Consider the following 23,151-nt stretch of genomic DNA (forward strand, 5'->3'; position numbering starts at 1 on the left):
GATCAAGAAAAGCAGACTGGGTGCAACAAACTAAAACTGAACATCGACTGCAATCTCAAGTTCTGCTAAGATAAGATTGCCTGGTGAAGCAATACCAGAAATAGTAGCTATAGAGAAATTATGAAACATTCAAAAACAGATAATATTTCTAAAACGAACAATGTTACTAACGTCCGAGCCTTAAATTATCCAAATGATAAGAACATCGAGCCTCGGTAAAATTACACAATAAAATTACTCGGTAAATACTACAAAACATGTTACCGGCAAACACAGCAAGAAACATAAAAAACCTGTCGATTCTAAGCATCAAGTTGGATACTGATTTCAATTTCCTACACTATGTATCTGTCACACTTCTCAAATGTTTTTGTAAACAATTGATCGCTCCACGCACTTGAAAGGGCCTCTTGAAAAGCTTGAAGCTGTACGAATTATTTAATTGACAATAGTTCTGTTGTGGAATGTGATTAAATATTTGCTTCAAGGATGGACAAACTACGAAACTAAGCTAAGTGCTGCGGTTAACAAGGAATTGCCCAGTGAAAAGAAGATGGATGAGGCCTAACTAGGTTGCCATGACATCAATTACCCTGATCAAGCAGTGGAAACTTTGGAACTTCTGTCTTCGCTTCAAAAACTTGCAATCTGCCTTGATTTGAATTGACTGTTGGTCAATCATGACAGTCAATCTTTTTTTACCGCGTTTGCAACATGTTTCTTTTAGCAATACCTTATATTTCTCTTCATGATTCGCGAGAAACTTACCTGCTTTTAGATGTTCGATTCCTTGCTTTCCCCGGTGCTTGTAATTTCAAAGCCAAAGAGTACTAAGTAACTGCGATCATTGTATAAGGCACATTTTGACTTGAGAATAATATGAAGAACGACTTCCTATTGCTAAAAGTACATTGAATCTGCTGTACTAAAACATCGTGGGTCAATATTACACTGTTTTTAATGACAACTCAAAGCATGGATGGTACATATTTGTAGTTGGTTTGCTTGAACAAAGAGCTCATCAACACAGACATGATGAATCACAAAGGCCAAAGAAAACATTCCGGAAAAACGAGAACACTGTAATCAACTGGTTAGCGGTGCATGCGTTCATACAAGAGACAATTTACATGATAAATAGTTTCTTTGCGGAAAAAAACCAACAAAGCGACGCTAAAGGGATAAAGAAACTATAAATATAAACAGGAAATGTGGTTTAAAAAGAACAGGGGCAAGTGTGTTCAGAAAATGGTTTGCGAGGTGGTCTCGTAAAAATATCTAATATTTAATAGGATACAGAAATTTGTAAACAAAGGTTACGATGAGGTTATTAAGGCCCTGCCTGTGCGAATGGAATTTTTATGGCGTTAATGACCTGGGTTGGCAGGGCGTCGCCATTCATTTCAGCTTAGGCAATTGTTTTATAGACAAGGACCTGCAGATTGAAAGTGCTATTGAGGTAGCAGTTTGCGTGAGCTTTTGAAAATCTACTTCATATTATGAAGAAATGACTGTGGTGAAATTCGATTATAATTTAGGGAGAATAATCTCTTGAAATGAGAAATGAATTTTCTTCGGGAGATTTGACATGCTCATTGGAAGCCCCTGTGTCAAGGCCTCCCTCTTTTGGAGACAAGAGGAGAACAATGAAGGTTGCCATTATGAACATATTCATTTTGTGCGAACAGTTTCCTTTTTAATAGTACATTGCCGTACAGACGATGTCAGGGTTTGGCAGGGGCCTCGCCAAAGAAGGGGTGCGGGGGAGGGGGTGCGGTAACCCCGAACTTTTTGTCATTTGGCAAAAGAAGAAATTTTTGCCGGGCAAAAGAAGCAATTTTTTTACTCTTCCTCTAACCTTTTTGCAACAATTGCAACTTATTAACATTTTTATAGTTGTTGAACTTTCAAAAAATGGCATTAAAGTATGAACTTTGAAACAGAACCGCATAGAAGCAGCATATACAGGGCAGCCGGAGCCAGGGGGCCACGGGGGCACAGGCCCCCCTGTTTACAAAAAGTATAAACAAGTGCCCCTTTTTGAAAAATATAATGCGTGTATTTTTTCAATGCCAGATATTCTGCCTTTAGAAACAAAATAAAACAACATAACTCTGGACGTTGTTGGAGGACCATTCACTGAAAATTCCTTCAATATTTAGTTGGTCTTGATGCAAAAAAACTCAAGCCCCTGTGATGAACAATATCAACTGTAAAGGAGACTACCAGTTCCACAGTCAGTTGGTCCAATGTAAATCGTGTGTGTTCTTGAAAGTAGAAACTGGAGCCCTATCTCTGATTCTGAGATGCGTAAAATGTACCCTATTCTGTAACTTTGCCAAAACTCTTTTCACTGAGAATTCAAGCTTGAGCAGGAATTTTTGCTACCAATTCATGTTACAATCATTACTTTTTATAAACTTATGACTAGGCAAGTTAAAAAGCAGAGTTCACTAAATTTGATTTCAACAAAAATCCTTTGTGGTTCTTGACATACATATTAACAAAATCAGACATCTGTAAAACTATAACTGCAACATATTGCTTGCTTCACAACATTGTGTTCAATGTTTTTTATGAAGAAATGAAAAAGTTGTGTCCCTGCAATGACTACATGCTAACAAAAACTTCTTATCTAGAATTACAACAATATACAAGACTAGAAGTACTGCAAAAATATGCCATTGACTTATCTAAAAAATTATCTGCAACATCATATTAGTAAATTCCTGCCCTTTTGTGTTTCCGATGACTGATTAAGAATGCAACCCAATTTTCAAGATTCTATGTCCCAGAATTCTAGCTTTTTTCGAGTTTTTCGGAACTCACATGTAATACGTTTACCCCCCCCCCCCCCCCCCCCGGGATCAAGTTTAAGGAGAGTTAAAAACTTGTTTCGTTCATAAGGCTGACGAGATAAACCTAATCAATGTTACAAATTAAATTTGCTATGGCAGTAAAGAATGTGCCCGCACCTTCAGCCGATTGCGTTAAGATGTCTTAACCATCAAATTTTGTAGCTTTTCATATAAATTCCATGGAGGCGAACAAATTTGTGCTTAAGTGGGAATGGGAGGGTGCGAATACCAAGGGGGACTAAATTGTTTAAATATGAAAGTAAGAAAATTAATATCATTATTATGTCCAACGTGTGTCATAATCTTTATAATTGTCTAAATTACCGTGAAATCTGTACCATTTTTTGGCACTTCTTAATAATGCTTCGGAAAAAAAATTTGTGCCCTTTTTATTCGTTTTGGCCCCCCTGTTCAAACCTACGTCCGGCGGTCCTGATATAAGAGTATTTATCTTTTTGCCATACCCTTAAAGAGTTAGACAAAATTTGTTGACTTCAACCCTGGGGTTGGCGCTTCCTCTCCCATCTTCAAGTTTGATATCTCTGCTAATTATATGTAGATAAACCAGAGATAAACCCAGCGCCGTCGCTACGTTTGTTCTTGAAATTATTGTTCTTTAAGGATTTATCGCATGGATAATTTATTATCGAATTTATTTATCTATGTTTTTGAGGCCTGCAATAAATTTTTAGAGAGTAAAGAATGAATTGAATGCTCCAGGCCTCTTTGCTTAGTAGACAGGGAGTTATTAAAAGGAACGAAATTTATTCCTAATGGAACCAGAAATACGCTTTTCGTGTCAGCATTCGTTTTGCAAGCACTGCCAAAAATAAGCACTTGGTATTTGTGGTAGAAGAGAGCGTAACATTTAGAAGAGATGGACAAAAAGAAGAACTTTGATTGTCTGAAAGCAGCTTTTTTGAAGACTTTTAAATTCAGCCACATTTGCTACCCGAAAGAAAAAACCTGGAAGCGGGAACTCTTCGTTGAAAAAAAAGATGTTCGACAAGTGCCTTAGGCAATTCTCAAGGCAGGGGCACAACTGGGAATATTCAAAGATAGGGGTGGAAGTACCCTGGGTACCAGACTCACTACCCAGGGTAGGATTGAAGCTGCAAAAGGCACAATATATTCAAAGTAGATAGAACCAACGTTGCTATTAGAAAAAGAATAATTTTGCCATCTTCTTTTGCCACTTTCAAGTCTGGCAATGATTATTGTAAAAAACATTTTCATCATCATTCAAGAAAATTTCATGCTAGGTAGAAACAAATACAAAAATATGACTTACGTTTGAGAAAGACTTTGTAAAATGGAAAAGGCCCCTAGTCTTGATCTGGCTCTCTCTTCTTTTTCGAGCGTTCTGTGAATGAAAACGAAAGAACAAAATTTAATGAATATCAATTACAGCAATGAGCAGGAAGAAGAATTGGCTACGTTTTATATTTTTGATATTGAATGTTTTTATAGCCAGCTTAAAGATAGTCCAATACAGTATCCATAAAAATATCTTTTGTTAAATAGAATAGAAAAGGAAGATATTGGCAATAAGACAGTTACTTAACCCTACAAAATAATTTTTATGAAGTAGTTGATATAAAATGTTTACATTCCGGTAGATTCAAACATGGTTGAGCCTTTAGTCGTTTGTTTACGATGATAAAGTACATCTGTGGAGAATCTGCGATTTTTAGCTGCTTATATTGTTCACCTTGTCAATACAAACGCAATAATATTGAAAAGACCTCATCCATATCTAGCTAGTATCTAAAAGATCTAAAGCTTTAAGATCTAAAACTTTTTATCCCCAACATAGGACTCCCAAACTTTGCCCGAAAAGCTTCTCCATTACACCACTGGATTTGTCACTACGCTTCTGTAAAGTTTTATATAGGAAAAGTTATAATCGCAAGATTTGATGAGTTTAAAGAACTTTAACGTATGTTAAAAGCAAGAGTTCTACAAGACAATCAACAAAGTCAGGGATGCACAAAACTATATATCTCTGAGCATAAAAAGTAGGAATTGCACTTTCCGAAGAATATCCTTATATTCACGGCTGTTACATGCTGCCTAATAAACAGTAATGCAACAACTCAACTCTCTTCAAGCAACTCAGCAACATTACTTGAAAAACAATAAATATTTCCTATCATCAGAATTGTTCCAGGATGAATTTAAAGATAAATTACCTCGGGGTTAAACTTGGCAATAAATAAACTGGTTATAAACTTTTAGCCTCTTTATTTGTTCCCCTTCAAATCAAATCATTTTGAAGATATCCATGTATTTAATTCTTCCTTTCCTGGTTGCAATTTTTAAAATCTGATCATGCAACTTGCAGTGATCGACTGTACAAGCAGAAAAATAGCCTATCTTTAAAAAGCTACTTTCATGTCTGGAGACAGGCTTAGCTCCTGATATAATTTCAAATAAAAAAGAAAAAGCAAGCAAATCCTAATTGATCTTAATTGTTGCAACCAACAGGACGTAATAAGCCTAAAATTAAACCTTGCCGAATGAGCTGATGTTGTCTATATTGCTTTAAGAATTTGTGAGAAAAAGCAACTATAAAAACATTAGGCCAACATGGCCGCTTTCACAACGATCAGTGTAAACTGAAAGGGCTTCGGAATTGGGCTTAAAATGTCTACGCCTAGATTGCTGACTCGTTGTTAGAAACCGAAAGGTACTATGTATCATGCAGCAGCACTCCTGCCTGAAGAGCAGTTGTACTTCATATTCTAACAGCATGCTTTGCATATTCATACATATTGTTTGTGTCTTTAAATTCAACTTAGATAATTTTGATTGAAATACCACAGTGCAATACACGCTGACTGCTCTTTAAAAGGAGGTAGACATATTTATAAAGCTTGGCTCTTAGAGCTCATGATTTTATAACCCAAAATGAAAGTACACGAGCTTCAAACACTGGGAACGTACAGAATGAATATTTACAATGCATTTGTAAGTGATTGCCTGGTGTTTTTGAGTTAAGAGGTTTCTCGGTTATCATCGTCTTACGAAAAATTATTATCATATGGGCTGTAGTATATACGTCAAAAAGATAATGATTATTGTCAAACCACAACTAAAAATATCTATTTTGGTTAATTTATGTTTAACCGAACTATGATGGTTAGTTTTTGGTTCATCTCCAGCATTTCAAATGTCACAATGTATAGGAAAAACATGGGGAAAGAATTCCATATTAGCTGGCAATTACAGAAAAAACTCTATAGCACAAGCAAGCAGTAGCGTAACAGGCGTGAAGCTGGAATTCTGAATGTGATAAACGACTTTAGGGGCCCAGAAACTGCCTGATATCTGTTGAATACCATTTTATGTTTTTGTCCTATGTTTTGTTATTGTTTTACAAATGCTAATCATTTCGGGCCTAAAGGAAAAAGTGACCTTACATTACGTCTCTCTACGTTACGCCATTGAAAGCAATGCGTTGAATCATACCCTGGAAACCTGAGATTATAAAGTTACCTTTATCCAAGGATGGTCGATCGATTCTTCAACACTCATTCGTTGCCTTCAAAAAAACAAATCAACGAATAAGAGTGCATAATAGCAAAATTAATGTTGAAGAGGTTTTGCTTGAACAAGAAAATATAATAAGGAAAGAGGATGAAAATTCAAGAGGCGAAAAAGATTGTGCCTCAACGAGATGTTGTATGATAGGGTTTTCAGCCACTCCATCTGATTCTAAATTTGTTTGTACAAATAACATATATTTTTACTAATTTGTCAATTTACTAATTACATCTAGATTGACAAAAAATCCAATTTATAGCGAAGTAAATAGCAAAAATTCACTTTTGTCTGACTTAATTGATGAACAAATTGTCACTGTCACCATTATTTAGAATCTCAGAGCCGGTTTCTCAAAGAAAAATTTTCTGGTATCAAAAGCTAAGAGTAAGGATTAACAAAAAATTGTTTGAAGAAAAAATTGTCATTTTTAACGAATCTTCAGATTCTCAGAGCTTGTTGCTTTTAACATTTTCAAAAGGTTCTGTATCACAAGCTGATAAAAAAGATTAACGAAGAAAACATGATGAAATTTTGTGAAATGGCCAGAAATAGATGTGAGACAACAATGATTAGATGAAAGTCACTTTACTTTACTGTATTAGCGGACACAAAAAAATTGCAAGTAAAATTTCAACTTACTTAGGGGGTTTTATGACAAGGTTGCTGATAAAATCTTTTGCTTCTTCCGAAACGGATTCAAAAGCCTCATGATCGAAGTCCCAAGTGGCTTTCGTCACGTTGCTGCATGTCTCTTGGTGGCTGTCCCCAGAAAATGGCGATACCCCACTAAGTCTGAAACACAACAATATCAAAACCCCAGTAAAAAACTAAGGCAAGAGACAATTGCAAAATTTCAGATTCTTATAAACGATTCATGACATTAAATTGCAACGACTCACTTTATTATTCCTTTAAATGTTAAATCAATCGCAAACGATTTTGAAACGGCTTGTAACGTATTATAATATCGTATTTATTAGGAATGAAATGCAGATACTTACAAGACATAGGCAATAACACCAACCGACCTGAAAAATGATAATGATGAAACGTGGTGTATTTAAAACATACATTAAAACATTTTTAGAATAAATAGAGTGATATAATACATGTGGTATAGCAAAACGTATTAGAGTTCTAAAGTGATGACGTCACAATTATCTATTTTAAAATTTTGATCCCACAACCTGAAAGCGCATCAAGATATACCTCTAAATGTGCTAAATCAGTTTAATTTGTTACCAATTGGCTTTGGCCACTTGAGCATATGCTTTTCCCCGTCAAACCCTCAATAATGGCACGTCCCCGCACCTTCAAACATGTCAAGGCAACCCCCCCCCCCTATCCTACCCGCGACGAAAAGACTATGCTTATAAGCTTTATAGCACTTCATAGCTAGACTACATATGTTGATTATGCATTACGTCGAACACGAGAAGATTGTGGAACAGGAAATGACAATAACTAACCACATGTCGGTTGCCTTCGTTATCTTTTCAAAGTTTATCACCTCAGGAGCTAAAATAGAGAAGATATTGTTAGCATACAGTTCACATTGTAACTGAGGGTTAAAAAACACATTTACGAGTTGTTTGAAATAGCAGCCAATCTTCTGCAAGCTAGGTACACACGTCACTTGGTGACTCTTCAACAGTGTTAACATTTTGCTTATTATTACGCATTAACTTGCTCACCTGCAAAGGCAGGAGTGCCCGACAACACTTTGATGTCATCTTTGGGATCATGCTTCTTTGCAAGACCAAAGTCGATTATTTTGATGTCAGTTGAATCTGGATCGACCAGCATGACATTCTCTGGCTGGAAATATATTAAATTAGTTTTTATCGTAATATGAGCCACTCTTAGGTTATTTAAGTTTCGAAGCAAGAAGTCATCTCTAAGACGGCAAAAAGGGTAATTAGGTAAATAAAGATAAAATGGAATGGCAATAATGCTCCATAAGGAATAAGCTACCACCTTCAAATCGAGATGGAGTATTCCTTTCCTGTGCATGCATCGAACGCCCTGTAGGATCTGCCTCACAAAGAAAACAGCCTCTGCTTCAGAAATAATTTCTTCTCTAGAAAGTTTTTCAAAGAGTTCACCACCAGCGACCCTGGAAGGCAATGACAATTCCGTGATTGCAGAATTTTTACTACCAGCATGAAGTATGAACAGCAAAGTCTCGAAAAAGCAATGTGGGAAAATAAAAAAAAGTTTAGCAATTTTGGTAGGGTTTTGGGTGTTTTTAGATAGGTTGTTTGTGGTTGATCTAGAAAATACTAAATGACTTTTTAGACTTAATATCACCATTGATCACAGTTTCACACTAAGCCTTGAATTCTTTTTTTCAAAAAAAGGGCAATTAAAATAATCTGCATGTAAAGAAACTGACTTATTGTGTTCCAGGGGCACTATAACGAACTATTTTATTGTACCAAAGAACAACTTTGCTTACCATTCCATCAACAGAATGAATTTCCTCGATTCTTCAAATACATCGTATAGCTTCACGATCCTTCGATGCCTCACTGCGCACAACAGATCGATTTCTTGCCGCACCAGAGAACGGGTAGCAGCTCTCACCTTGATGTATTTGGCGGCATAGTATTTGCCTGTTGACCTCTCTCTCACTTTACTTACCACCCCAAATCTGCCTCTGAGAAAAAACGCTATATTTGAAGTATTGATCGAAATAGGGCTACTATACCATTGAGTGTGCAGTTTATACGGAAGATATTAGAAATCCAGCAACTAAGATAGGTTGCTTTCTAAAGGCTCTCGTGCAACCAGCTTACTTTGCGGTAGCTCATTTTAAGCGAAGAGAGATTGATTATCTTTGTTAGTTTCATTTACTACGATGTTAGGCCAGTTTTGAAAATTGCCGGAAAGCATGCCTGCTGCACCAGTGCCTTTAACCCTGGACCAATAAGTCCTTTCTGGAAGGAGAAATGCTTTTTCACCAATTTAGGTGTGAAAAAGAAAGGGAAAACTTAAATAGATATGAAAACATACTTTTTTCATATAAATGTTGAGTGATTTGATATTGCCTTCATCTTTGCATCAAAAGACTTTGATAGTGTCAATCTAGCTCTAATTTTTAAGTGAAATATAATGTTGGCAATTTTATCAACATAGCAGCGTTAGCAGGAGAACATTTATAGACTTAACATGTTAATATATCGTAAATTGGTGAAGAATACCCACTTTCCAATTTCTTCTATGTCTTCGTAGAAATCTTCAAACTTCTCTTTTCTTGCTGTGATCTTAATAGGCTCTTCATCTTCTGAGCCTCCACTCTCCTCCACATCTTCAGCTGCTATGCTCTTGGAAAGCAGTTCTCGAAACGAGGCTTCAAAAAAGTATGCAATCGTTAAAAATATTGACTGGAGCGACTATCGGATCAGCATACAACAGACTTTAAGGCAAAGGTGCAAAATTAGATAATTGATTGGGAATACAATTTTCTAAAGTTTTTATAATTCTAGCACAAACGTGGTGAAATATCAAGTGCTAGATCTACAGCAAAATGTTTTTAAATACGAGAAAGCCTTTGTGTTTAAAAAAGAAAAAAAAGAAATTTGAAAGAGAATAATAATCAAGTACTTTGTCTTTTGCCTAGTTTGAAATATGCTAGAAAATATATTGTTTATGTGCAAGAACTGATTTGGCACGTAAAGAGGTCACAAGATTCTGTTGAAAGAATTACTAATCCACGAAAGCGCATTATCCAATCGTGTATCCTCTTTTGCTGCAGAATTAGCCAAGATGAACCTCAGCTCGTTTCCACAAATTCATATGCATGATTTCATGTTGTGTGACTCAAAAGCAGCTTTCCCGCGTGTTCTCAATTAAAGCGACGCAATCATCTGCAGATCAAGGCCTTGCTAGCGCAGTATCTTTTCACGTTGCGCACATTTACGGTGACAAAGCTTGCTCCACCTAGGTCCGTGTTACGTCATAAATTGCTTTCATAGGGACACAAGGAAGAAAATGTACGAAGGAGGAACTGGCTTAGATCTGATTTTACTAGTAAATGACTCAAAATTTAAATTATCTTTTATATTTTTATTACGGATTTGGTGCTAATAAAATCAGGGTTGAACATTGAATTGAAGACGAGTTGATCAGCCAATGAAACGCTCAGGCCATGCCATATATAAACATCAGAATCTGGCTGTTAATAGCATAACGTTAAAAGCAATGAGAGTCTCAAGCCATGAAGATACAATTTTTTTTACAAAAAATCAATGGTCTTGTTGTTCTTTAAAAAAAAGTATAAACAATGGAAGTCATTTGGGGCAAAGATAAGGCAAACAATAAGTTTTGAAATTGCTGAGATTTACCTGTGTCGTCATTTTTTCAAAAAGGGGGATCGATTCTTTGGAGTTTCGACTGAAAAATTTTCTGTTGAGGCAATCTTAATCGAGACAATTCATTTGAGCAAATTTTATCATAGAAACTTGACTTAAGTTAAAACAACGTGGTTCTGCTCCTTTCTCGTAGTTTCCCGTCCTAAGTGTCCCAAACATTTTCCATTTATGTTTAAGTTATTCGCCTCCACGGTTTGATGACAATTTGCAAAGGAATTACAGATAGAAAAAATAATCTTGATAAATAAGAAGCAAAACGGTAATAAATAGCCACATGGAGTTGTTGTTCTCTCACAACTGTCAAAAGACAAATTATTAAAATACATCATTCATTTTAAAAACTGAACATGTTTTGTTTAGCATTCATTCGTGAAATTTTGATAGTTTTTTTTCTTCCTATTCAAAAAAATTGTAACTGTCTTTACTCGATTGATTCTTTGTATCAATAGAAAGACCAAACAAAAATGCTCGAAAATAAATCCGAGACAACACAAAATGAGTATAGAACAGATATTATTGCGAAAGAATGACAAAAAACCGGATAATAACTTATTAGAGGAATCTTGCTCGCCGTTTGTGAAGAACATTTTTGTTTTCACAGACATTCTGTTCGCTGAGCAATTGCTTCGGACATTTAAGAAACAATAACCTGATGTTCAAAATCCTCTTTAACAACCGTATGAATATGCAACAAAATCTAACTGTTCGGTGAAGCTTTTTATTTTGGCATGGCGTTAAAAATGTTCACAAGAAAGTCCGATGCCTGTATGAAACTGACATTCGAGAAACGAATTCAATCACACAAACCTCTTTTATCAGCAGCACTCGACTTTGCCCAGCTCTTTTTATGAGGCATTTCAATGTCAACCTGTCCACCTGGGAGTTTACCTTCCTTTATCATACGCTCGAGATAAGAGCGCAATCCAACCTCAGTCGACAAATCCTCCTGTAGTTTCTTTGAACTTTGCAGTCCTTCAGCTTTGCTTCGTTCTAATAATTTTCTCGCAGATACAACAGACGCGTTTTCGCTAATCGTTTCTCCATTTTTCTTAAAGATTTCCCGATTGACTATAATAGGTTCAGAAGGAGGCTTATGATCAGCATTGCCTCGTTCGAGGACCGTGTCAGACACCTGACATTCACTCTGGCGTTGCTTGCTTTGCTGTTCAATGACCTTCTCCTTATGGTGTCCTTGACTATAGACTGACTCTTCCTTTAAGATTTCTTCGTTTAACAAATTACCTTTCCTATTATGAGAATCATCTTTTGGCAAATTTCCAATTTTACTCGAGGGATTTTCTTTAATCACTGCTTTCCTAACAGGGCTTTCCTCAGTCATAACAGCCTTCCTTTTTGAAACAGGATCTTTTAAGACATCACTTTTATCGTTTAAACATTTCCTTTCTTTGGTAGGCATGGCGAAGTCCTTTGCAAGGGCGTCGTTGCCTGAGGGAACCTTTGTGCTCCACGAAGAGCCAGTTCTTGATGTCTCAATTGAAGAAGCTTTCTCCTTACTCTTTTCTGCAGCTAAAAGATTTGCCATAGCATCAGCCATTCGAAACTTTCGTCCCAAAGACATTGTATTTTTCTCAGACCTTCCTTTCCAAAAACGTTCACCTTCATCTATTTTTGTTCCGTTACTTGAAAAACCGGTTGAATTGACATTATCAATATTTGGCTTCGCTTCCTTTTTATCGTTCTTGTCTTTTTCGCTTTTACGGTCCCAGTCCCAGCTGTTTGATCTACTTCTGGTAGTACAAGTGCGCGAGTTTCGAAATGTTCCCGTTACTGTTTCGAATTTTTGTCGTAGCTGCGAAATATTAGCTAGACTATGAGACGAATCGTTTTCATCAGATTTCTTTCCTGAAGACTTGTTCTCATTACTTTGGACGGTGCTTTCATTCAAATTGTCGGCTTCATTTGCATTTGCGTCCTTCTCAGGACTGTTTACAATTAGCTTGGCAATATCTATCTTTCCTTTACTTTCTCTGCTCCCTATAGAGACGCACTTCTTTTCTTGCGAATCTGATACTTTTTCACCTACATTTGGGCCTTCTCCGTCTTCTGATATCGACAAAGTTGGGGAATCAAGACTCCCAAGTTTCGGCTTATCGCGTAATAACGACGACGATTTCCCCAAAAGCGAGGCTCCGAAAGAACTTAAGCGGCGAACTGCTCGCACTGCATTGACTGATTTCTAGGTTAAAAACACAAAAATCTGGTAAAATTTATGAATCTCCCTAATTGACCTTTAAGCGAAGAATTTGATTAGGAAAAGGATAAAAAATAAAATTACATTCAATTTCTGAAAATAGAAATTAACTAGTATCGTTAATCTAAAAATATTACTATGTAGCTGATAAAGAAGCAATGCAATCTAGCAGAGAAATTAGTTTTTTTCTTACTTCCCCTTCCAGTCTAGCTTAACGAAGGGGAATTGGTTTTACTCCGAAATGAAAAATATATTTTACGTTAGGATAGAGGGTCGACTCCCCTTCGTGTGATGCAAACGAATTCCCAAATGACAAACACATAAACAGTATCAAATTTTGAATAGAAGAAATAGAAAGGAGATTGCTCGGTTTATCGATGGCTTATCGTACATAAATAATGACTTAATAGTTGAGCTGGAGGGTTGTTATAGCGAGGAATGCTGGCTAATCACTCTCAAGGAATATTCACGGAAAGAACATCGCACTCTAAGCTGCAATAAAGAGCATATGGAATGTTCTTTTTGCAGGATCAGAAGATTTCTTATTATAATAGCGTCTTTAGCAGGCGACTGCGATTATATGGAAGTTTATGAGAACTGTTGCACAGCAGCAATTTGCCATGCATAAGGCTCCTCTGTTGAAGTATCTGCTCTGCTTATGGCCGCGCTTATCAAAAGCCCATTATGAATAGGATGAAAGGATGATAATTGGTTTGAGGTGTTTAACAAGCAACTCAATCTGCCATACATTTATTTAATGCGTTGTCAATTACTTTTTAGACTGAATCAGATGCTAAGTTTTAGGGGTTCACGCAAAAGCAAAATGATGAAAGCGGGGTGAATTTGGTTGACAGCAATCGCTTAGAGAAAACAAGACTAATTTTTCGTAAAAAGCATTCGCCCCCAGCGGCAGGTGCACGCAAAAGGTATTCATGCACAAAATTCACAGGACAACAGAAATTGCATAGGTGAACGACATTTTTAGCTTCATTTACTAAGACCATTTAGGAAAATATCAACAATTAAGTGGAGCCAGCAAAAGCAAAACCTCTCTGCGCGTGCTGGCTGCCTAGCAGTGATAGAGTTTCCGCTTCTATATTGCTTTGCGACTAAAAATATGAGTATATACAAATTAACGTGTATAAACAATCAGATAAACACGTGGTTCTCCGTACCTGCCATCGCTTCTTAGCAAGAAATTTACGCAAATTGTCAATCTTCAGCTTCCGTTTCTTTTTAAAACTGTGATTCTAGAAAACATAAGGAATATATCATCACCTTGGGTATAAAATTCGTATATAGCATATCGAGATCTTCCACTTATATGAAGAGATTTTTGCGCTATTTATATAGAGATAAATTCTTAGAAATGAAGGAAAACTATTTTGAGATCGAGGCACCTGCTTTGTTAGCCTGAACATTAATCTTATCAGCTAAAACGAATAAAAAATCATTATTGCAAAATAGATAAGAAGCCTGGGCCTTACCTGGATCCAATCATGTTCAAGACAAAGGTCCACGTTTCTGCGATCCCTAGAGATAATGGTTGTTTTTCACTGAATTTATTGATATAGGATTTATAAACTGTTTCTTTAAGCATCCATTAAGTGGAATGAAAAAAATGAATAGAAAGTTTTTATTTGGGAGTGCATAAAATGGATGGTCTGTACATGAAAAAGATAAATATCTTAGTGTGGCTAATGTTCTAAAAGATGTTGAAAGCTCAATGTGACAAATAAAAGAGAGATAAGAGATACTGTTGGTGGCAGGATGGTGTCTGTTGTTCGAAAGGGTTCAATGTAGGCAGACACAGCAAGTGCCAGCTGTGTCTGGTGCGGTTAAGTGTATGTTTTAGAGGGGCGCCCACTGTAGAGTGATGTCCGTTGAATGGAAGTGTTTGTTGTAGGAAAGTGATATCCTTTGTACGAAAGTTTCCGCTGTAGGCAAGTGGTGTGTGTTGCAGGAAAGTGGTGTCCGTTGTAGGAAAGTGTCCGCAATACGGAAGTGTCCGTTGTAGAGAAGTGTCCGGCGCAAGTAAGTGTCTTTGCTTGGAGACTATTTGTACAAGACCTTGGTCGTCAAGAAGAAGGTGTTCATTATTAGAAAGTGTGCCTAAACGAGGTATCAGTGTCAAACTAACCTTGGGTTGCTTATGATCAGCCCTTCGATAAAATCTTTTGATTCTTTGGAAACTTCATCAAAACATTCGTCATCAAAATCCCACTCGCAAGATGACACATTGGCAAATGTCTCGGTGTCCGTGTCACCGAGAAAAGGTGACAATCCGCTTATTCTGGAAAAGCAAGCATAGTATTATCATTCAACGAGTATCTCTTACATTCTTTGTAAACGTTTCTAACTAAGGAGCTCTTTGCAAGAAAAAAACTTTACAGATGCAATTGTAACTGAATGGCTGGCAAAAGAAGATGCATCGCAAAAAAGAGTTCCGGCTGGCACAAATAAGCAGATAATGAAGATTAAGTGTAAAGATGTTTGCACTGCCGGTAAAATGTTTCCATGTTGATTTGAGGACATATCTTATTGCCTTCTTGCCTAATAGTGACAAGATTCCTTTTTTAAGATTTCAATGGCAAAAATACATCCCATATGCAAGAATGTTATTGCGAAATGTAAATTGAAACGTTCTATATGACATTAGCAAAGCACTTGAAATTTAGTGCAATAATCGCAAGCGAAAAATAACAGACTTTGTACATGGCCAAAGAAACAAAGAACAACTTACAGGATGTAAGCGATCACTCCAACACTCCTATGGCAAAACAAAATACAAATTTCACATTAATTCAAGAAGTTTTATTACTTCGTGAGTTTACAAACAATTAAACTTATTTTTTTAAGAGTAAAACACAGGATCAGTACTCAGATTTTTAATATTTTCGTAAATTTCAGTGTGAAAAGTTTCTTAACAGTTTCTTAGCATACCAAATTCAAGAGAGCTACTTTTTAGAAAAAACAAAAACGTGTCACGATATAACATTAAAAAGACTACCTAATAAGTCACAATAAGCTTTTCTTACTATCAATGTCAAATATGCAGGGAATAGGTGCCTAATCTTCGAAAAAGGATAATTTCCATTCCATCTTTAAAAGAAGATCTTTCGAGGAGTTTCTTAACGTTGGTGGTGATCAGTTTATGGTTCGGTGTAAGAAGAAAGTCCCCAATAATCACATTTGACTACAATAAGACTATTTTATAATAGAGAAACTTACCACATATCACTGGCCAATGTAACTGGGTCGTAATTTAGTACTTCTGGTGCTTAAAAGAGAAGGAAAGGTGAATAAAAGTCTAGTTGTATGTTTCTATCAACAAACTCTATTGTGCCAGAATTTACTCTACAATGTTTGTTAAGATTCCTTAAATACATAAAGTTATGTTGTTTAATGAGCGATGTTCTTTTACAAACCTACAAACTCTGGTGTTCCACAAGTGATTTTTGTCTCCTTTCCTTGCTCCAACTGACGGGCCAAGCCAAAATCTATCAGTTTGATTTTTGTGCTTCTTGGCTGCACACAAACTACATTTTCTGGCTGCAATTTTAACATTAGATAAAAAATTTGAAGAAATAACCTCAAGCGTTATAACGAAAAAAAACAAACATAAGGGCTATCAAACTTTGGAGTACTCACTGCACATATGTCGTGCACTGCACATAAAAGAAATGATGAAAAAAATCAGAAATTTATTTAGTCTCTTAATGAATCAAATGTTTAGGGGTAGTGTAGGGATAGTTTTATTCTTTGAGGTGCTAAAAACGAATTTTCATACAAATTCTAACAAACGTGCAAAATCTCCACGATTTTCAAAACATTTTGTGCTCCTTAGCCACAGTTTCCCTGAATATCATAATTGAAAGGGATGTTTGCTGATATCAAAAACTAGATTTGAAACAGCAAATTGATATTATCACCTATAAGTGTAATAAATTTATTTCTTACCTTGAGATCCAAATGAACAATATACTGTTGATGCATGTGTTTTAGCCCTTCTAAAATTTGCTTCATATAAATAGCAGCTTCAGATTCTGTGAGATTATCTTCTTCGACAACTCTCTCAAAGAGCTCACCACCTGATATACTATGAAGATACAAGCAGAAAAAACAGGATAGAGGAAAGCAAGTCATTGCAAAGCATTCAATTGAGTTTTTTGTTTATCGACCGGTTTCGATTATTGAATGAAAATTAAAAGCAAGCTTTGTTATCTTTGAACTTCCTTAGCAGTACAATCTATCGTAAGTCGCAATCTCCCCCATTATCGTTGCATTATAGTTGTATGTCGTAGACTATCGTTTTTGATTAGCTTTTTTACGACATTAACTCTTCAAGGTAGAAAAATGATAGTTTCAAGATCTTTTGCAAAAATTATAGAATATTGCCTATTGTTTAAAAAAAGATGAAATTCATTAAACACTCATTTCCAAAAGCACTTCCAAATTTTAAGAATAACAAAATTTCTCTCCAATTAATGTATAGCAAAGAGAAGAAATAGAAAAGCAGGGATAAAAGCACGAGCCAGAGAGGTAGCAGTAAGTGCAACGACTGTAATTTCTTATTCTTTTTACTTAAGTAGCCTTAATCAGCGTGTTTATAGAAAATTATTGTTTACTCAGCTTCAGCGACGATTCTTACTTAAACGTGGACAAAACATACGTACATAAAAGATATCTTGATCTAGTGTTCTTCAGATGCTTAAACACTACACATATTTCTCCAAAAACTCTCTAATAGGAAAGAATACTTAACACCTGAAATAATTCTGACACGTTCGAAGATATGTGAAACAACTTACAATTCCATGATAACTACAATTCTTGTTTTCATGTCGTACACATCAGTAAGGCTGATAAGATTTTCATGGTTCAACTTCTTCATAATTTCAACCTCCCGCAAAACCTCGTTTCTTTTGGATTCAGACACTTTGATGAACTTCGCAGCATATATCCCTCCGTCTTCCTTGTTGATCACTTTGTGAACCACTCCAAACTTTCCTCTACAAATTAATGTTTATTTACATAGATAATGTCTGCTCTCAGAAACATGATTTTTTCCTCTTGCACGACTAATGGTTATAGCTTGCATCTCAAAGATGTATTTACTTATATAATAAGTGCTCTATTGTCATGTCCTAAAACAATCTGTACAGCACATGATAAAAAGTTTTTTCATTTTGTGGAAACTTCCGATGCGCAGCAAAGAAATAAACATTGAATTCAACAACTGGAGAGGCAAAGATAATCGAGGAAATTATAGGAGGGCAGTAACCTGAAAGTTAACGTGACATCTGAGGAAATAAGGAAAATTACTACCCATGTGATCTTTTTGATATTCTTAATTGTTCAACGATAAATAGAAAGTCAGAAATATTTCTTTCTGGGAACTTTTTCAATCAATTCAAAATTCATTTTCTCTTTATTACCCACCTGCCAAGCTCTTCCCTTACGTGATATCCATTACGAAGATCATCAGTTTTCACTGTTATTTCTTTTTTCAAATCCTTTGCAACATCTAAAGATAATGAAGAAAAAAACTTATCATTCATGTTTGACTGGCTTTGGGGCTGTTTATTTAACATTCTCACAAGATCTTCATACTTTGTCTAGAAACAAAATGCTTCGAAGAAAGTTCCAAATGTAAACAGGCACAAAAATTTTATTTACACCTTAAACCATTCCTTGTAAAATGTTAATTTCCTGTATGTTTCTCTGATCAGTATGTTTAAACATAGTCATAGTTGAAAGCAATTAGTCTTGGGATCATTTGTTGTCAATATGCGTGAGATTATGCAAGAGATTTCAAAGAGTTGCTAAATAATGACGTCATAGCAAGCAAGCAAGAGACGAAGATACAACTGTAACTGAAATGAAGATATAAAGATACGGCTGATGTGGATTCACGTCATTCATTCATTCATTCATTCATTCATTCATTCATTCATTCATTCATTCATTCATTCATTCATTCATTCATTCATTCATTCATTCATTCATTCATTCATTCATTCATTCATTCATTCATTCATTCATTCATTCATTCATTTATTCATCTTTTCGTTTCTTTATATAAGAAATATTTATTTCCTTTATATAAGATTAAGGAAACGTTGATAGCCTTTCTTGAAAGTAAAAGTAGCCTGCCTGAACTGCCTTTTTAGGGTCCTATCGTCGAATATGCTGGTATTTAATAAAAATTATTTTTAAAAGTGGAAAATTATCCGATTACAAAGTAGTACATTCCGATTATCTAGGATTAAGGTAAATTCATGCTTGTGTTTGTGAAAATTAGCTCACATACCAAGTTTTGGTAAGAATTTATTGATTTTGGCTCATTCGATATACTAAAGAATCTTTTGGTGCTGAGCCCGAACGTACCTGCACTTTTATAACCCTTTTCAACACAGTAATGAAAAGCTAATTCCCTTTCGGTTTCTTGTGCTAGAAACAACGCTTCTGTTTGCTTCGAAAGAGAAAGATCGTGCAAGGTTAATTTTTATGTACACTACCAAAATGAAAGTATTCTTTGGACTCGTTGTCGAGACTCTGATGAAAATGGCGAGGAATACGAGCAGAAGTAAACACAAGTTATCGATTCGAAAGATCAATTTTGATACCTAAGAATAACTTGTTTTCAGTAAAATGGATTAGAAACTGGAAACTAGTAGAATGGTACAAAGAAACTGGTAAAATTGGGCTTTGGCCCATAAATGATTTAAAATAATCTCAAGAAAGGCTTTTTCTGCAATTTGTCACTTTTTCAATGTTTTATCCAGTGGGAAATCTTACCCTTTATCTGCGATAAAAACTTTAAAAAATACGGTTTGAGACCAGTCTTGTTGTCATCGATGGCTGCAAGAAATTAGTTTGCGTGCAGCCTTTACAAATAGAGGAAGTTGTGAGGTCTGCGCAATAGCGCAGTTTTTTTGTACCCACTTATTACATAAGACTATTGTCTTATTCAAAACTCTTTATGTCTCTAGAGCCAATAGGATGTCTTTCCTTGATTTTAACATACGCAGACCTTACAATTTCCCTCTATTAGTCTCCACGTAGGCTAGCAATAAATTTAATGCTGTTTTTTTAACCCTCGCTATTTATATTCCTTTGAAAACTTTGAATTTAAAGCTTCGATTTTCGGATTCTGCAATTCAAGAATTTGTGTTTCCTTGAAATTTTTGGCTTTGAGTATTGTTTTTCAGATTCAGTACCTCAAATATATCATTTACGCCCTAAATTGAGTTTTAAGTGAAAATTTAACGATTTTTATGATTTTGATACTATTATGATATCAAAGGCATCAGTGCATGCTGGAAATGAATGTTTTCCGGAATATGTTTTGGCTTGGAAAAATATGAAATGACTTGATATATTGAATCCAACATTGCGATTTTTGTTGTCATAGAAACAAAAGCAACACAATGGTTGCAATCATTGTTGTTGTTGTTGCTTCTGTTTCTGTTGCTTTTTGCTGTTTTTGTTCTAACCTTTGCTTTTCTGCTTTTTTGTTGTGCCATATTCGCTGGTTGCATGACAACTGATACGGAATGAATGAGGCATGTTACTGAAAAACCTTATCTCAGAAAACTGCAAGATAGCTACAGTTTCCCAACACCCAACATTGCCGCTTAAAGAAACATCATAATATACTGTCTATGTAACTCAAAATAATTCAAATATCAATAAAAGAGCGACCCAGACACTGCTTAGATTAGTAGGACGGTAATTTGAGCCAAACCAAAAAAATTAACTTCAATTAACTTTGACACGTTGGAGCTAAGCTTTCAATGATGACATACCTCTTTTCGGAGCCAAACATTACAGGGTCATTTCTCTTCTAAAGCCTTGCAAAGGTTGTGCTTACTTTGTCTATGTATGCATATCCCACGATCACATTTGATAGTCAAAGAATGGAAAAGAACAAACATCAAAAAAGAGCACGACCGCGTTGGTTGTATGTAATGATACGGAAGTGAAAGGATTGAGAAGGGATAAAGTACATGGAACTTTCAAGAGAGAGAAAATTAAAATATATTTCATAACTTATTAAGAGAATAACTTGAACATTTTATAGCCTCGAAATGATAAAATTTTTAAATTTTTGCTTCATATTTTTGTACAAGCTTAAGAAAAGTTTTAGAACTGTAACGATACTGTAAAGCCATGATGGATTGCAATAACGTACAACACTCGTGATAGTTGGACTTCAATGCAACATAAGGGGCTCAGACAATTTTAGCTATTGCCTGATCTAGATGTTTCAATCGATTGTTCTATAGCATTTATCAGCTTTAATATTTGCAGCACTTCTGTAAGAACATTATTTTCACTTCTGGCGTGATGTTGAGCTCTTCTTCTTGAAAATGAATTGGAAAAGTGATCTTCGTCGCTATTTTGAAGTCGAGAACAAAGCGAGTCTAAAGGCAAGGTCAGATTTATAATGTGCTGTGAAACTCGTCTTGTTATCAAGGCCTATAAAGGGATCAATCGGAGTTCTACTTGGATGAATAATGCAAGAGGATGGTTAGTAAAATGGAATGTGCTACTGATAGGATTCAAGATTGAAACTATTTGGAATGACTGGATGAATGTGACGGATTTTCAGTTCTTTGTTACTTTCAAATGAGCTAAAGCTGGATAATGAATGCGAGATCGAATGGCTCTTCAAGGAAACCGTTCTTAGTAAATACAATTCTTCAATATGCTCTTGCAACGAAAGTTTCTTCATAGTTGCAACGAAATAAAATTTCATTCTCATCGTCCTGTGTTATAAATAACTTTGATCCATGAGACTGAAACTATCAATTTAAAATGTGAATATTCTTCGTTTATGTTCATAATCTTTCAACTGTTAAAACAAGTGGAAAAGTATAATATTGTATAGAAGGACAAAACTTCTCCGTGCGGTGAAGGATGTTGGAGATTAGGGCACCGAACCTTAAGTATTTTTCCAGCTGGACAATGAAAATGTTAACACAGAAGGTTAAATTGCTTATTGCTGTAAATTCTTGAGTACTGTCTTTACCAAGCATCATTTCTGATGATAGCGCAGTTTCATATGATTTAACTTTCATTCTCTTAAGACAATATTGAAATTTGTATTCATAATGACATTTCCTGTTTGAGCTTTTTGTCAGAATTAACTGAAGCTTTTATTTACAAGAAGCATATCTGGGGTTATAGAAATTAACGTGCTAGACTAGTTTGTCGTTATCTGTCCTGGACAGAAATACTAAATTATCGTTCTTCCATGTTAATGCCAGAATATCTTATGCTTGCCTTGAAAGAAACCATACTTAAAACAAACCTTTACGTGATGACCTGACACCAGCAAAAGCACTGCTTTCAAAATGCCTCGAAATTGCTCTTAGCTTCATCCTTCATCATAAAGTCCTCAAACTTCTTTGATCAAAGCAAGGTTTTAACATTTTTCGACAGGCCTTTAACTCATTCATAATCGTTGAAATATTGTTAAACAACAAACCTTTGATATATTCACAGTCGTCCTCAATTTGGGCCATTTCACCGCTTATCAAATTTTCATGATCTTGTGTCTTGTGGTTTTGATTCAAATCGACGCATCCTTCGAGTTAATTATCTCTTTTACGCCTTATAAATGGTTAATGTTGTGAAATCACGGGCATATTTTTCATCGGCTAGAAGCAGTTTTTCCTTTTCCTTTTATGCGAGATTCCTTTTTTGTTCCCATGAAACTTGAAATGTTAGCTTCCAGAGCGTGGATTCACTTGCTCGCGTAACTGACGTGCACGCTCTAAACTTAGCCCACGATTAAGTGTCACCAGTAGAATGACAATATTTACAATGCAAAGAGAGCAACAAAAGATGGATGAAACATACGAAAAATCTGATGAGATATTCAGAGAACACTTGTCATTCATTATGCGGGAATTTAAACACATTATCCAAATAGCAAATTGAAAGATTGTGTGATATTTCTAGCTTAGATGTTGAGATTATGCCCTCTTTGAGCGTTTAAGAAGCTGATTGCTGCACACAAAGCGATGTTGATACAGTCTGACCCTATTGACCCTATAAAATATGATGGATATTTTTCGATGTTACCCTGAAACCAAATCAGATTTGAAAAATGTAACAATACTTTAAGAATATGTCCAGGCACAAAACGAAA

At 35.5% G+C, this 23,151-nt stretch overlaps 1 protein-coding gene across 2 annotated transcripts in view; it reads right to left on the reverse strand.

The window, feature by feature from the left end:
- Window positions 1-22,760, reverse strand: part of LOC135689975 (uncharacterized) — a 30,866-nt gene extending 8,106 nt beyond the window's left edge. The window contains exons 1-20 of one of the 2 annotated variants that reach the window (XM_065207346.2): window positions 22,309-22,522; window positions 18,432-18,516; window positions 17,801-18,001; window positions 16,950-17,088; window positions 16,418-16,541; window positions 16,221-16,269; window positions 15,733-15,759; window positions 15,130-15,282; window positions 14,477-14,522; window positions 14,165-14,239; window positions 11,585-12,974; window positions 9,612-9,756; window positions 8,863-9,063; window positions 8,382-8,520; window positions 8,099-8,222; window positions 7,874-7,922; window positions 7,406-7,432; window positions 7,044-7,196; window positions 6,357-6,402; window positions 4,150-4,221 (exon numbers count right to left, since the gene is read on the reverse strand). In XM_065207346.2, the coding sequence (XP_065063418.2) occupies window positions 4,150-4,221; window positions 6,357-6,402; window positions 7,044-7,196; window positions 7,406-7,432; window positions 7,874-7,922; window positions 8,099-8,222; window positions 8,382-8,520; window positions 8,863-9,063; window positions 9,612-9,756; window positions 11,585-12,974; window positions 14,165-14,239; window positions 14,477-14,522; window positions 15,130-15,282; window positions 15,733-15,759; window positions 16,221-16,269; window positions 16,418-16,541; window positions 16,950-17,088; window positions 17,801-18,001; window positions 18,432-18,516; window positions 22,309-22,378 (3,315 nt within the window). In that variant the 5' untranslated portion in view covers window positions 22,379-22,522. Of the gene's footprint in view, window positions 1-4,149; window positions 4,222-6,356; window positions 6,403-7,043; window positions 7,197-7,405; window positions 7,433-7,873; window positions 7,923-8,098; window positions 8,223-8,381; window positions 8,521-8,862; window positions 9,064-9,611; window positions 9,757-11,584; window positions 12,975-14,164; window positions 14,240-14,476; window positions 14,523-15,129; window positions 15,283-15,732; window positions 15,760-16,220; window positions 16,270-16,417; window positions 16,542-16,949; window positions 17,089-17,800; window positions 18,002-18,431; window positions 18,517-22,308 lie in introns of both variants that reach the window. The other variant, XM_065207347.2, reaches the window with a different exon arrangement.
- Between the last annotated feature and the right edge of the window lie 391 nt (window positions 22,761-23,151).

This window comes from Rhopilema esculentum, chromosome 5 (genome assembly GCF_057945365.1).
Source record: "Rhopilema esculentum isolate cy_ngs chromosome 5, ASM5794536v1, whole genome shotgun sequence".
Lineage (NCBI taxonomy): Eukaryota > Metazoa > Cnidaria > Scyphozoa > Rhizostomeae > Rhizostomatidae > Rhopilema > Rhopilema esculentum.